General features: G+C 38.4%; 1 protein-coding gene across 2 annotated transcripts in view; it reads right to left on the reverse strand.

Annotated features, from left to right (window-relative positions):
- EFL1 (elongation factor like GTPase 1) overlaps window positions 1-16591 on the reverse strand; it is a 73737-nt gene that overhangs the window by 49284 nt on the left and 7862 nt on the right. For both annotated transcript variants that reach the window (XM_068143467.1, XM_068143466.1), the window contains exons 2-12: window positions 16414-16516; window positions 15646-15713; window positions 15101-15185; window positions 13400-13533; window positions 12647-12784; window positions 11645-11862; window positions 10883-11006; window positions 10003-10079; window positions 9727-9863; window positions 8680-8802; window positions 6194-6293 (exon numbers count right to left, since the gene is read on the reverse strand). In XM_068143467.1, coding sequence (XP_067999568.1) covers window positions 6194-6293; window positions 8680-8802; window positions 9727-9863; window positions 10003-10079; window positions 10883-11006; window positions 11645-11862; window positions 12647-12784; window positions 13400-13533; window positions 15101-15185; window positions 15646-15713; window positions 16414-16504 — 1295 coding nt within the window. In that variant the 5' untranslated portion in view covers window positions 16505-16516. The remainder of the gene's footprint in view (window positions 1-6193; window positions 6294-8679; window positions 8803-9726; window positions 9864-10002; window positions 10080-10882; window positions 11007-11644; window positions 11863-12646; window positions 12785-13399; window positions 13534-15100; window positions 15186-15645; window positions 15714-16413; window positions 16517-16591) is intronic.

Raw genomic sequence — 16591 nt, forward strand, 5'->3', positions numbered from 1 at the left:
TGATTAGAAACCACAAAAAGATAATGTTATCAGGTAAATCCTTATACAAAATTGTAACATACTCAAGAACACAGAACAAGATTAATGCACATAAGACACTAGATCTGCAAAAAATAAAACCACTTTTCAATTATACCCTGATTTATTTAATTCCTCCAGTTGGCAAAAACAATCACAAGAGAAATAAGTTTAGAACAAATGCTGCCTAACGCAGAAGGAAGATTATCTCCGCTCCTTCCCTACCATATTTCTTCTCTCCCCTTTATCCACTCCATAAGAAAGGATCTACAGCCTCATAATATTGGCAGGGATAAAAAAAGGCACCATACAGTCACACAAGAGACAGTAAATGAAGATTCTGGCAGAAAGAAAAAGAGAAATTCCCTAGCACCAGAGAGATGCTGCGGCACCTAGACACTGCACACATGAACCAGGAACAAGCTCTGACACAGATGGGTAACCACATTATGGTTAACTCAAAGTAACAACGTGGAGAAGAGTGTAACAGACTACTAACACGCAGCATCAGACTGCAGGGAAGAGAAGCAAGCTACTCCTGACTTCTTTATTCCTACATTCCCCTGGGACAACTCATTTAGTATAACTTGAATGACAACCAAACTTCTCTCATGCCATCCATCAATCCCCTGAGTATAATAATTTTGCTACCCTTCCATGTTATCAAAGAGAGACTTCATTCCAAAACATTCCAAAAATTCATAGTGAATAACCAAAACAAAAACCTCAAACATGCATTGGCCTGTGATTATTAAAGGTTATGTTTATTTTATTAGCCTTCAGACCATTTTAAAAAGGAAATGCCACAGTCAGAATATCAGCTGATATCCAAAAGAGCGACACTACTGTCAACAAGTGTCTACGATACATCTCCCAAGCCATGAACAATACTTCTAAGTGGCTTACTTTCTTTTCCCCCCATACAGCTTCTTACCAGTTAAAATTCCATGGGCTCATTGGCACATGCTTGACTTCATGAAACTATGGGGATAACAATCTAAATCCAAGAAATTTACAGAGAAACTTCTGGACTACTCTTCAGTACTCTGATCATCAGAATTAAACTCTAGTTAAATCACTGGCTGCTATTCTGCTTGCCATCTGACAAACACTGCTGACAACAGCATCCCTGAGGACAGCTCTCTCTCAACTGCAGCTTGTTTGCTGCAATTCAGCATGGAGAATGCACAGTGATCTTCCTAATCCTTCTGAAGTTCATTAATTTATGGATTGAACTCCTTAATGTCTATGGAACTACTTCCATTCACAAACTAATGCACAACTACTAAGATGATGTGCCATCTTTTCTATTGCAACTGAAAGCACCAGGCAAATCACAGCAGAAATAAATGTATGTACACCAAATGAACAACTGGAAATTATGCAGATACAAATTTGCATGCAAGGAGACAGTAATTTCTTATGGAGCTCAGAGCTCTACAAATGTTCTCTTCTTTTGATCAAGACTATGCAATGTCTTTTTGGATGAAGCCTGGGCAAAAAAATCACAAGATCTACTTTTTTTTTCTTTGAAACATGAAATAAGATGAAGTACAATACAATCTGTCCACTTATGACATGCAAACTAACTGTACTGCAAACCCAAGAAGTAATTATCAGCACAATTTCATATAAACTTGTATGGGGAAGTACCTGTTCATTGGTGACACCTACAGGAGAAAGAAATATATTCTATTATGAAAGCCTTGATAGATATGATAATATGGGTTATCTCTGAGAAAGCAAACTCTTGTCAGGGACTCCAGACTTGTAGACTTGACAGGGTGCTTGGTTGCATGGGTTAGTTGATTAGGTGGTGTTGGATGACAGGTTGGACGCAATGATCTTGAAGGTCTCTTCCAACCTGGTTTATTCTATTCTATTATGAATACTTTCATTTCAAGCTACCTGAGAAGAAGTGACTTTCATATTCTCAGGAGGAAAATGGTAAGGGTATCATAGGTCTTAAATCCCCATGTGCAGTCATGAAATATAACTTTAGTGCACAGACTATTTGGTCAATAGATATGTCTTCATTAGCACTGAAAAGTAGAAATAGAATCTCTTTAGTGTACTCTATTTCTTTACATGATTTGGCAGGGCTGTAAGAATGATGGACTTGAAGAAGCATAGATGGTTTGCTTCATATTGCTGAACCAACTGGGACATTTAGTAGAGACCTCTACTGAGTTACTTGAGGATTCTAGCATACCAAACGTTTTGATATCCAGCTTCTACTTTCCTCAGTATTGCACAACAAATACAGCCGCAGCTAGAACTCCTTGAAAGCAATTGTAACTAATCACTAAATATTTCTCTTTTTCACTGGGTTAGATAGAGACAGAATCTGACCCTCAGGAAGAGCAAACTGGAACATTTATACTCTGCATCTAAATGCCAGACACTGTTGGGTTTTTTATACGCCTACTCTCAATCCTTCTGCTTGAGGGTGCAGATCAACATAAAACGCTGGTAGAAAGGAGAGAAAGAAAACAGCCCATGCTGAATACACACCAAATTCTGCACACAGCAACACTTAAAAATAAATAACCACAGGCATCATCAGATAACCAAAGCAAGAGTCTCCAACAGAAGCTAAAATGGTCCTTTTTTTTCCCTACTGTTTTTTGGTTTAGATATTTTAATACCTAAGGTAAAGGCAATTACACCACCCTGTCTTACCAGGGTGTCACAGTTTGTTTGACTACTCTGCCCAGTCATCAATTTTCAGCAAATGTGCAACTTTATCTGGTTTGGCTGGAAATAAGAAGTCATCTCAGAAGTCTGGACAAAATAAACTGCATGGCAGAACATAATTTATACAATTCTTGGTTCTTTAGAATACCTGGAAAAAAAACCACAGGGACATACTGGTACCACATAAAAGCCAAATTTCAACTCTTTCCAAAGAGAAATAAACTGTCAAACAGTTGTAACCTGACAGGAAATTATTTCCCTATGTATTCCAGTGTTGTAACAGCTGACAAACTTTGTTATTTAAACAGTTAAAAGCAAGCTGGGGGCAGGTGTTGATCTGCTAGAGGGTAGAGGGGCTTTGCAGACGAACTCGACAGGCTGGACAGAACCTAACGGTATGACATTTAACACATCCAAGTGCCAGGTTCTGCACTTTGGCCACAACAACCCCATGCAGTGCTACAGGCTGGGGTCAGAGTGGCTGGAGAGCAGCCAGGCAGAGAGGGACCTGGGGGTACTGGTTGATGGTAGGCTGAACATGAGCCTGCAGTGTGCCCAGGTGGTCAAGAGGGCCAATGGCATCCTGGCCTGCATCAGGAACAGTGTGGCCAGCAGGAGCAGGGAGGTCATTCTGCCCCTGTACACTGCACTGGTTAGGCCACACCTTGAGTACTGCGTCCAGTTCTGGGCCACTCAGTTTAGGAAGGAGGTTGACTTGCTGGAATGAGTCCAGAGAAGGGCAACAAAGTTGGTGAGGGGTTTGGAACACAAGCCCTATGAAGAGAGGCTGAGGGAGCTGGGGTTGCTTAGCCTGGAGAAGAGGAGGCTCAGGGGAGACCTTACTGCTGTCTACAACTACCTGAAGGGAGGTTGCAGCCAGGTGGGGGTTGGTCTCTTCTCCCAGGCAGCCAGTACCAGAACAAGAGGACACAGTCTCAAGCTGTGCCAGGGGAGGTTTAGAATGGATGTTAGGAAGAAATTCTACACAGAGAGAGTGATTGCCCATTGGAATGTGCTGCCCGGGGAGGTGGTGGAGACACCATCATTGGAGGTGTTTAGGAGGAGACTTGATGGGGTGCTTGGTTTAGTTGATTAGATGATGTTGGTTGATGGTTTGGACCTGATGATCTTGAAGGTCTCTTCCAACCTGGTTTATTCTATTCTATTCTAATACCACAGCAGTTTCACTATAGAATCTATTCATTTTTTAAGTTACCAACACCAGGCTCAAAGGAGGTTCTTTTAATTAAAAACTCAACCTTTGTTATCATTTACTGTACATCCAGGACTTGGAAGAGCTTTTTGCTTTTCCCAATCTACGCTTAAAAAGTACTACAGGCAGATGGCAAAAATAAGGCAAGCTATAAAGAAATGCAAAGTCAATTTGTAGCTTCTAAGAAACTTCCTAGAAGGTAATGTTACCCAATACTACTTTACAAAAGGAAAGAAAAAGAAGGTAGCATGGATCTACTTTTTTGGGGTTTTTTCTCCTCTCTGGAGTAGGAAAGTTTTGTAAATCTTGCTCAAATAAATAACTAAAATCAATCTCAGGTTTTTCACATGCTTAAAAAGACTGCTGTCCCACCCAAAGGATACAAATGACCCAGCTGACAAGTCCAGCAGTCAAATTACCAAACTATGCAAGAATACACTCATGGCTCCCCAAAAATATATGGAGCTGGCCATACACCTATCAGCAGCCACAAAATTCTTCAAAACATCCTTTTGCCCTCTTAAGAAGTTTTTCTTTCTGTTAGAAGAGCAACAGTTTAACACAGGGCATACAACCACAAAGGTAAAACAGTTCCTTTCCTCAAGGTGAATGACTACAGAGAATAGGGGGGGAAAAGCCAAAACACAAAGAAGAAGAAAATTAAGAAGAAAATTAGGGCAAACATGGAAGGAGAATTCATCCATGAGGTAGAGCACTGACAGGCAAATGAAAAAGACTGTGTCAGGTGTATGTAAAATCCACCTGTGCCTTTATGCTACAGCTTCATCACATCGAACTACCTCAATCCTTAACAACAAACAAATGAGATAGCAGGACACTATGAGTGACAGAACAGCAGAAAGTGAGAGCCTCGGTGCAGTCATCTCTGATAACTACAATATACATCCATTAAAGCAGACAAAGCAGCAATGCACTACTGTGCTATACCAGAACCTGAGCAAGAACTCCTTTCAGGGACATTTAAAGATGGGACTCAAAGCAAAACTGCACCATCTACTGTCTGGTCAATGTGCAATGCATCTTTTCCCTGAATTCAAACTTCACTCACAAAAGATTTTTGTTGGAAGATTCATAGGTAAGCAAAAAGCAAAGTAAATCTAGAAAGTGTGGGGGAAAAAACCTAAGGTAGCAGTAAAGCTTTCAAGTATTACTCCAGCAGCAGTAACATTTCTGGCAGAGAAGATTTAACAAGCACAATCTGTCTAATTTAGGAGAAAGATTAATATTTTCTATACAGCTTCACTCTACAGCGACAACCCCAGAAAAACATAAAATAGCCAGTTCAATACAGAAGTTGACTACTGAAGATGCTCCAGAGGCTTAGAGAGATGAAAGGCTAAAATGAACCCTATTTTTACAAACTCATCAGAAAAGTGCATTTCTTCTGTGAAAAAGCAGATGGCTTCAGCTAAGAGCGTAGCTCAGTATGTCAAGGAAATGAAATCAGGAAAGATGTGTCCCTCAAAATAAATAAGATGACCATTAAACAATACAAAGCTGCAGTAAACATTCTTCTCAATCATAGTAGTAGTATCAGTCAGGGTTGGAAGGCACCACAAGGATCATCTAGTTCCAACCCCCCTGCCATGGGCAGGGACACCCCACACTAGATCAGGCTGGCCAGAGGCCCATCCAGCCTGGTCTTAAACATCTCCAGGGACGGGGCCTCAACCACCTCCCTGGACAACCCATTAGAAAATATTTTGGAATGTATAAACACCTTTCAGTTTACTGTAAAATGCAATCAAGGTGTGGACTGTTTTAATTAACCCATTCTTTTTGCACTTGCAATGAAGTGGATGATGGCTCAGCTCTTAAGCCAGATTTGATGGGAAGTGCTTCTTGGGACAAACACAAGATGCTATGACCATGCCAGGCTTACTAAAAATTTACTCAAGTATTACAGTTCAACCCTATTCTCAACCAAACATCCTGGGACAGCATACAATGTATGCATCAGGAAGATGTGTCCCTGCCCATGGCAGGGGGGGTGGAACTAGATGATCCTTGTGGTCCTCTGCAACCCTGACTGATACTATGATACTATGTATTTGGACCAAAAAAAAATGCTATTTTCCAACAAATTTCTTTTTCAACAAACCTGCTAAATGTTCTACAACTAACATGGTTAAACAACTCATCTGCTGAACTGCTTCAGAATATCTCTTCTTGCTGAAAAGAATTTATTGCATCTTAAGAATTTGTCAAGTGCGTTCTCAGGTCTAAAATGTTTCCTTTTCTTACCTTGGTTTATTTTGTGGTAATGCTTTTGCATCAACAGCAAACATTTTGGAAACAAAGACAATAACAGGGGCTTTTCCTTCGCTACTGCATTTCAGAAAAGCTGAGGAAACAAAAGAAAATTATTTGCATCATTTTATTCCCAACAGTAGGGCCAAAACTATGACTTTCCATGAATTTACAGGGATTGACTTCTTCCCTATGTTAATGGATACTACACTGAAGACAAATTAACAGATGTAGAAAATTACTCTAGCCTAATTACTTGACAACACTGCCCACATCTTCAAGTCTTTTTCACAACAGAAGACAATTAGCAAAACTGCAAAAATAGAATTCTTCAGAACAAACTCCAACTAAAGCATTGTTCTGATACTTGAAATTGACTTCATAGGCTGGTTTAGATTAGAATGAAAAAGCAGAGGAGCTCAGCATTAAAATCAAGCTATTTAGTCAGTAGCTCAAAGTACTGTCCCTCCTTTCAAACTAAAGGAGGGAGTTCTGCAAACCTTCAGATGCTCCAGCCTTTGTGCAATAATGAGCTACAAGATGGGGATTCCACAAAGGATGGAAGATCCAGACAAAACTCACTCAGTATTTAGGAAATTCTCATGAATCACTTTTTTTCATCCAACTTGGAACGCATCAAGCACAAAACATAACAGAACATAAATCATCTTCTACATGACTCCCTTTTTTCTGATGTAAGGTAAAGTGCTTAGGCAAACAAAGCTCCAAAACTTGGCAGGATATTCACTAAACACAAAGTAGACTGTTTTGTCATAACCAAGAGTAGGAAGAGGCAAATTCATTCTAATTACCTTATGCTGATACAATATTAAATACTGTTTGGAGAATACAGTGTTTGTCAATGCTGCCTCACCTCCAGGAAAGAATTCCTAACAGCCTGCTAATCTGACACACATCTCATCTAAAACTGACGTTTGATCTCTCATCCCTTTAGATTTCTTGATGGTCTTTTCGAAACACTGTTCTGTAAACACCTTTCGCTGCATACACAAAGTTAAGAAATGTTTTTACCTGTTTCTAGCTCAAGAATGGAATCTTAGCTGTAATTTTCACTGAACTGCCTCTTGAAATATTGAAGAGCATTCACTACCTTACAACAGAATGGTGTTCAGGTAGAAAGAATGTTTGCAGAACAAAATCGCACCTATAAGGCCTATCTCTTCCCCTACAATCCTACCTGCAAAGATCATTTGGGAACATTCTTTTTCAGAACACCAAATCAGGGGGAAATATGTAATATGATTTTATCCAGAACTTCCTACTCCACACACATGTGTAGAAATACAATCTATGACCACCACTGAGCATTACATCCATGTTATCAGTTTTTACTTTCCAATTCCACCAGATACCTGAATCAGCTTCAGCAATTCCCATTTGTATTTCAGGAAAAGAACTCAGCAGAATTTCTCCATTCCAATGCAACACAATTTATTTATAAAGTACACATGTGAACTAAACAACTCAAAGTCATGAGCACCTTTATGAGCTCTCCTGCGTCCTGCATACCAGGTTTATTTTCACTACTGCCTATATACTACTGCTTATAGCAAAGTTAGATCACTGAACATAGTCTTTCCAGCTCCTATTACATTTTTTGGTGATTATCAAACTTTCTCTTGCTTACTTTATCATGTTGCACAGTGGGCTGTTTATATGCAAGTGTTTGAGCACACTACCAAACCCTTTTTGAGGATGAGCTCTCAAAGCTGGAAACTCTACCAGAACTGGACAAAAAATCATGATGCCAATGAATCTATCAATATAACTTATGCTGCCTTCAAACTATCTTCATTTAGCACTCTGGGTGACTGAATATATTTATTGCCCTGGAATTCTTCATGTTCTTGTTTTTATTTGCTAATCTTTTCTCATTCTGGAATATTATGAAATAGCGAATAAGTTATATCTTCAGCTACAGAAATGCTGAAGAAAATTTTAGTAACATTTGCAGTAGTTGCTAAGCTACATCCCACTACCTTCTTTTCAGTGCAGAAATTGCTTAGCAGTGAATTCAACAAAACCTCATTTTTAGATTACCAAAGCTGGGCCTAGTTCATCAACATGTAAAAATGAAATCCATATTCACAAACCCCTACTAGCTAAAAGTTAATGATTTTAATATAGATGTTGGTAAAATACTCAATTTCTAATCACATGATAACTGCTATTTAGAACAGAAAATAAGTATCAGCCTCACATCCTTCCAAAATTTCCAGTTTCAGAGTCTTAAGACTTTACATCACATACAGCTTTTTGTCTAAAAACCATGAAGAAAAATGTTTGACCATAAAATGAACACCTAATAGTGTGACACATTACTGACAAACATCAAAGATATTACAAGTAAAATCATTATAAATCTAAGTAGAGATTTCCACACATCTTATGATACAAAGACAAGTAAAACCAAGACAGAAACAAACTCCACGTTAATGGAAGAACACCTGCTCACTCACCACTTTTCAGTTCCTGAGTTTCTGGTGGCAAAGAATCAAATGTTCTAGCTCCAACACACATCAGCTTTTCCACTCTCTCTGCAGTGATGTCAAGAGGGCTGGGAAGCTTATTACATACCATGGCTAAAACACATTGTTAAGGATATGTATTTATATGTTTGTATTTCCTCACTGAATGCCAATAAAAGGCAGACAATTGTTTTCAATGTTTTCTTCTTCCAAAGAACCTCATGCACTAAATGCCAGAAATTACAGGTATCCAAAATCCAGTTCTGCCTGTTACAGCACACAACCCTCCCTCTAGCATTCAGCCACAGGCAGAATGGATAGTTAAGTAGGGGTGGCTCAGCCTACGTGCAACTGGGAAACTACAACAGCACAATTTGGGCATGATTTATAGAACTAATCAGTACTTGTACACCAATAATTTGTGTATATGTGCTACAATATAGTATGCATTATATTACAAATACTCAACAACCTTAGAGGTCTTTTTCCAACCGAAACAATGCTGTGATTGCCAAAGATTGTCTACACAGCAAAAGCTGATCATGAATTAAGTAGAGGTATGCCAAAAACATAACATCAGGTACTTAAAGAAACTCATGGACAGGAGACCTAGGATACTATCATAAAAAGGAGACTGGCTTACCCTTCAGGAAAAATACCAAAACTTGCATATAAAAATCTGTAAGGAGAGTGTACTGTTAAACTACATCCAGTCTCATAGCTCAGTTTCTTAAAAATCAAAAACAAAATCCAGTATGTGTGCAAAAGCACAAAGCTGGTAGAATGTAGGATTAACTGTAGATGTGTAACTTCACATTACAACTGAGAAATAGGTCCAGTTACCACAGGCAGAGATATAACAAAAAAGAACAAATTACACTGAGATAGATACATAGATATATGTGTGCGTGTGTGTATATATATATGTGTATCTTGGTGTGATTTGTGATACTTCTGTATCACATCTGTGACAGTTCTCACACTCTGGAGCCTGAGAATTGTTAGTAGAGCAAGAAGTAGTATCTCCCTTAAGGATACAGAGGACTGCATCAGATACTGGTAGCCACTGACTACAAATAGCATTAAGCTGAACTTTAGGGTCTGTGTGGCGTGACTCCCGCGCACTAATCTTCAGTCCCAATGAGGTGACAATCTTGTCAATTTTTTCTTTGTCTCTGTAGGGAAAACAATAAATCTATTTTAAAAACCACAGGAGCAATACATAAGAAGTGTTTACAACATTTCTTGTTTTGAGTATTTTAAAAATCAGCACAGAAGACAGAGATTGCACGATAACTTCAGAGATCTTCTCACCTTTTCATAACAGCTTCATACAGACTCCAAATGTTGTCCAGCACCAACTGCACAAACAAAGGTTTCTTTCCTTTTGACTGGTAGAACAGAAAAATACAGCTAATTATGAGCAATTCCTCACTTTACAACAGGCTTAAGACTACTTTTAACTGACCATATTCATAATGAGCATGATCACTACTTCAACAGTCTGTGTTGTAAGAACAGTATAAGGCACAAAATAATCAGGAAATTTAGAAGTGTAAAGGTAAGGGTTTGCAGATGCAGGAAAAAAGTCTGACAAATACAGAACACATCTACCTTTAGCCTAGTTATCACCCTTTCATAACTATTAATCCTCACCTATCAAAACACAAAAAAGGGAAACTCCTCTCTTAACTTTCTGTGGTAGAAATGCTTAATGCAAGAAAAATGAACTTCTCAGGCCAGGGTTTCAGTATAGCAGTCAGTGGCATTTCACTACAGCAAAACAGATTTTCCAAATCCTATATCCTTAGCTGTTGAAGGACTCTTCAGATAAGACAGAGACCCACTCACTACTCTGTTTCTGCACTGTTAGATTTCCATTAATCTTCTGTATTGTGTTCTGAATCCTTGAAGATGGAATGTCCCTTATTTCATAAACACACATTTAAGAGCAGCTGTGAGCAGTATTAGATGAGATTTCCTCCATGCAGCTTTTGAAAGGTCTGTTTTGAAATGTTCTATGCTACAAGGGCTGATGCAAAGCTATCCTTGTGACTTATACCTCCACCAATGCTGAGTGAAAAGGTGCTGCAGTAAATTTTCAGACTACACTAGGAAGAATAAAATTAAAAGGAAAAAACCCCACAAACAAAACCAGCTGAAACCCAGGCAATATTTCTGGCAACCACCCTACCTGATCACCTTTCATTATCTTCTTTGCTTTTGTATTTAAATAATAATCTCCCCATAAGGTCTTCAAAAGTACTTCAGGCTTGATTCCAATCCTTTGGCTGTACAGTTGGGCAAAATGCTCAATGCTGAAAGGAAACAAAATGCATCTCATATACAAGTGTAATGCTGTTTTCACATGTGCTTATCAGCTACTAAATAACAAGAGGTAAGAAAGGCACCTAATGAAGAAAGAAAAAAAAAAGATTAAGACAGATTGAGCATAAATACTTGAGGACAAATGCATAATTTCAAGGATAAGTCAAAGTTTGGTACATTAAAAGCAGATCACAGTAATAATATCAACCAGAGGTATATTTGAACTAACTAAACAGCTGAAACTGTTGCCATTGATACCAGTTGCCTGCAGTATGCTTGTTACAAGCATCACTGTCCCTGTAGCTGGAAGGACCAACCTACTTGGTGTGAACAGCTCCTGTACTGCCACAGTTTTTTGCCTAGCAAATATCAGCAACTGATAAAATACTAAACTTACCAGGCTAGGCTGGACACTGGTGGGCTCAGCAGCTGCTCTGTAAGTACAACCTTACAGAGCTCGTAGTATTTTCAGCTGTTAGAACTGAGTAGATACAGTTGTGTATCGCAGCAATATATAAATAATATCTTCATAGATACTAAGCAACTGAAAATACTTGAAGATAATTGCAGCAATCAATTTAAAAGGAAGAAAAAGAACAAGAAACTAAGTAGTAATTTCCAGACTTACCCAAAGCCCCAGCCATCAATGGCACTGGCAAACACCACATTTCCATGGTCTGGTGAAAAATAAAGATGTGAATCATCAGTGTCTTCCAAGCCAGCACTCCAGTCATAGATTTGCTCTGCTCCTGGTGAAGTGTCTGAAATATTTTCACTTTCTGCTCCTTTCTCAGCTCTTTCTTCTAAGACTTTGGAGGTAAAGAGTGTTCCAGTGACTGCATTGATCTATGGAAGGATGTGTAAAAACACTAAGATTTGTTTGCCATTAATATGCAATTTCCCCCCTTCAAAACATAAAACAAAGAAGTGTTGTTAACCAGATAACATGCCTCTAATTCATTTTTCAATTTAAAACACAGATCTTGTGTATCTAAGCCTGCCCAGCCCAAAGACAACCAGACTTTAATGAGACAAATTTCAGTGCAAACACCATACACTTTGCGAGTCAAAGTCAGCCACATCAGAATTCAACCAGATATAAAATATCATATGTAATGCACCATGCCTCCCAGAACAAGGAATGGTGAAACAGGAACTTCTCATTGACAACACACAAAACAACAAAAGAGGGCCAAGAGGAACCAGGTAGATAAGAGCTTAAAAGTGCTAGGGGAAAAAAGTCTGAAGGCAACTTAAGTTATCATTTCAGAGAGTAATTAACTTTATCCCTGCATAAATCCATCAATATCAAGAGCAGTAGAAAGATATTATCTACCTCCAAAGAAGTGTAAGCCATTTAACAGGAAGAACAAAACTTTCAGAGTATTATTTCGAGACATGAGGCATTTAATACTCTTTTACCATGTGTGTTCTTTATGAATCTTAAAAAGAACTAGAAAGAAAATGTATCTCAATGTGAAAATGCGTTGATCCCACAAAGTAAAAAAGCTGCTTCCGCTGCACTGAATTTATTCCAGCGACAAAGCAGTGAGAATTACAGTCTCTCTCAATTCAAAAACGGAGAAACAAGGGAAGAAAGTAAGCTCAACAAAATCTGCTGCATGAATACCTGCTCTAAGATATTCTTAAGGTGCAAGTATGCCTCCTGTGGGGTGAGCTTGAGCTCCACAATCAAGCGATCGATTTTATTGATCACCAGCACTGGACGTATATTTTCTAGCCATGCTTGCCGTAGAACTGCTTGGGTCTGTTGAAAAGGAAACAGTTTAACAAAAACAAATAAATATCACAGAAAGCTTGATGTTACAAAAAAAAAAGACAGAATGTTAAAGAAAATGACAGTATAATTCTAGTATTTAATTAAACATAGAATAAAGGACATTCAAATCAGAAATCTGACTCTCACAGCATACAGTGTTAGTTATCACACAGCAGAATTTCCTGGCAAAACCATCCACAACAAAACAACCTCTCTTTATTGAAGCATGCCACAAAATAAAGCAATCCTAATGTTATTTTGCACATTTTTTTACTTTCTCTATCCTAAAAAGCACATGTAAAAATAGGACTTCCCTTTAGACATTTATTTCTTCTATAGAGAAGTACTCCATAACCTGAAAAACTGCATACTCACTGTTTCAATCCTACATCTCTACACCCACTCACCACTGTTCCTCAGTTTCTCAGCACAGCTATGAAACTACCCTACCCTCTTTCACATCTCAAGTACATGGTTCATTTATTAAAGGTTTAAAAAAGACTTCTTAAACCAGTTCATCTTTTATTTCTACATGACACACTTAAAGCTTTGCTTACACTGTCCTCTCTCCCCTCTTTCTCTATTTAATACACTTTATTTCACCTGTGGACAGACTCCTTCAACAGCATCCACCACTATGATGCAACCATCACAGAGTCGGACAGCAGTAGATACTTCTGAAGAAAAATCCACGTGCCCTGGGGAGTCTATTAAATTAATCAGATACTCCTGATCACCTAGGATCAAACAATAAATCAGTATTTCAGAACAGTTTAAAAAAAAAATATATAATCTTTCAGCTACCTCCTTGTACTGCTCACAATATTTATTTCTAAGTACTAAATCTGCAGTAACCATCAGATTTAAGAGGCACTCCAGTAGGACAGGAAGACTGTGAGCAGGATGACACCTTATGGTTTGTGCCCAGTTAATTTTGATTTCACTCTTAATGCTGGTCTTCACCTGTCAAGGCCAAACTATCTTTGGAAAATTATAAACACCACCACAACAGCCAACCAAAGAAAGACAAAAGCTCAAACTCTGAACAAGCTTGTAGGAGCATTACAAATAGATGGCTGGCTACAAGCAAATCGACTGCGTTACAGTCTGCCTTTCAAAGATAGATCATGTCAGACTACCATTAAAAATAAATCCTGCATTTTTGATACAATGCCTCATTTCAGCCTTGTGATTTAAAAAAAAAATCATGCTTTTGACTCCATGTGACTTAAATACCTTCAATACATGAAAACAGAAGTTTTCACAATTTTCTACACTACTCCCCTGCAACAATCTGCTTAGTGGAGACTCCAGTCTACGTTTGACGAACGCACCACGTTCATCATCAGCTACAAACAAAATAAGAGAAAGTCCTTCACTGAGAGAGTTGTTAGGCATAGGAATGGGCTGCCCAGGGAGGTGGTTGAGTCACCATCCCTGGAGGTGTTCAAGAGGGGATTGGCCATGGCACTTAGTGCCATGGTTTAGTCATGAGATCTGTGGTGATGGGTTGGACTTGGTGATCTTTGAGGTCTCTTCCAACCTTGGTGATTCTGTGAACTTTCTTGTTTCAGAAGCTGTATTAAAGTCTAAATTTCACTACAATAGAAAAGTAATGACATAAAAGGTTCCAACCATTAAAATTAAGGCCATTTCAGAACCAACAATAAACCAGCCACAGATAACAACAGTTAGCTGGAAGATCAGTGATTTAAATTATCTTTCATAGTCAGCTGCAGCTGAAATGGAAAGACTAATGAGAGTTTGTCTGTTCACACAGTTTTTCTGTCAGTTTTTCTTTTCTCTAGACAACCCTGTGAGTAGCATATTTCATGGTTTTTCATTTGCCTCACTGAGAATAAGGCTGCTGAGAAACACGGAGTCATAACAAAGACAAGACCATTACCTGCACCATAAAAAACCCTTGGAACATTTATACCAGAGTAAAACAAGCACCTTGAGATACATAAGACTGCAGAAATACTTTAAAATGTTGTTGGCTTTCTAAAGAGATCTTGCCTTTCAGTAACATTATTTCAAGACTTAAGATCAAAATATAAAGATTTAGCATTAAAATAAAAAGGTAACAACTGGAGTTACTCTGCTTGCATCCATAGTTTTTCTAAGCCTGAGATGGAACTCGATTATCTTGGTTAAACAGCCGAATACATGCTTGAGTCTTTGCAGAATCATGGTCTAACACTGAGAAACACACAAGCAAAAGTTGCATACAAAAACAACTCAAGAGTAACAATGCAGAAACAGAGAAAATCAACCAAACAAATATATTAAGTTTATACTTGCCTTTCACAAAATGCAATGAAATGGCACTAGATTTCATTGTTATTCCTCGGACCTGTTCATCTTCTCTGCTGTCCAGATATCTCAGCTGAATAAGAGGCAAAAACAAGAACAAATAAATCTGTAGAATTACCTTCACAAGTTGCTTTTCAACTGTTAAAGAGCATGACTGTGAGAACATGAGGACACAGTCTCAAGCTGCGCCAGGGGAGGTTTAGACTGGATGTCAGGAAGAAATTCTTCATAGAGAGAGTGATTGCCCATTGGAATGGGCTGCCTGGGGAGGTGGTGGAGTCACCATCACTGGAGGTGTTTAGGAAGAGCCTGGATGAGGCACTTGGTGCCATGGTTTAGTTGATTAGATGGTGTTGGATGATAGGTTAGACACGATGATCTTGAAGGTCTCTTCCAACCTGCTTTATTCTATTCTATTTTACTCTAAAATGAGCTCTAGCAAGACTGGGAATGGAATTTCCTTAAGAATCACTAATTTACAATCCCAATACATACAGATGAGAGTTTTGTTGAAAACAACAGAGTAACTCTACCTTTCCTGCCAAGCGGCTAGAGATTATTCCATTGCTAGATATTAGACAATCAGCTAGAGTAGTTTTGCCTGGAAAAGAAAAGACATTTTCAGTGTAAATTAATACAGACAGTAGAAAAATGAGGCAACAGTATTATAAATGCTGAGCATATTTGTTTTTTTTCTATAAATGCTGACCATAGTTTTCTGAGATGTCAACATTAGTAAAGGCTTCAAAATGTAAAAAAAATGCAAGCAAACTTAAAAAAACCAATAACCTGATTATCCAACTTCACCTGTTGGGTGCACACAAATTTATCTTTGATGAGTGGATGCATAACCAGAAATACAGATGAAATAACAAACAGGACATCAGTACCTCAACATATCATGCAATTAGACAAAATAAAATGTGCAGTTACTATTTCCTCCTGCTTAACAAACTCCTTCCAGTGAGGAAGCATAAAAACACCACAGCCTGCTCCATACATATATTTAATCCATGCCAACATTCAGCATCAGGAAAGTAGAAAACATTCAGCTGGAACTATTCTAAATTACTAGTGTCATGCTCCCTGAAGTTTAAAAGAATAAAAGGGGGAAAAAAGGACAAAAGAAATGCACACAAATCACATTGAATTCTCAGAATCAGGATTGAGGCAGTTTAAAGCCATACCTATGAAAAGCTATGGCTTTAAAACAGTCAGCAAAACACCTCGCTGTCATTGAAACCAACACACACAAAGGCTTCCCTCATAAGGTTTCTGCCAGTCACAAACATCTCTCTTACCATGGTCCACGTGGGCTAACACACAGATATTTCTGATGGCAGAAGTCTTCTTCTGGAGCTCAACCATCTTTCCCACACTTGTAAGCACCATGGTTAGCGAATTCTGCCGACGAAGGAAAATATTTTATGTAGAAGGCAACTTAAGAAAAAAAATTATTTAAAAAAAAAAAAAAAAGAA

Source organism: Melanerpes formicivorus, unplaced genomic scaffold, assembly GCF_026170545.1.
Source record: "Melanerpes formicivorus ecotype bairdi unplaced genomic scaffold, bMelFor1.0.p_v2 SCAF_10, whole genome shotgun sequence".
In the NCBI taxonomy this organism is placed as follows: Eukaryota; Metazoa; Chordata; class Aves; order Piciformes; family Picidae; genus Melanerpes; species Melanerpes formicivorus.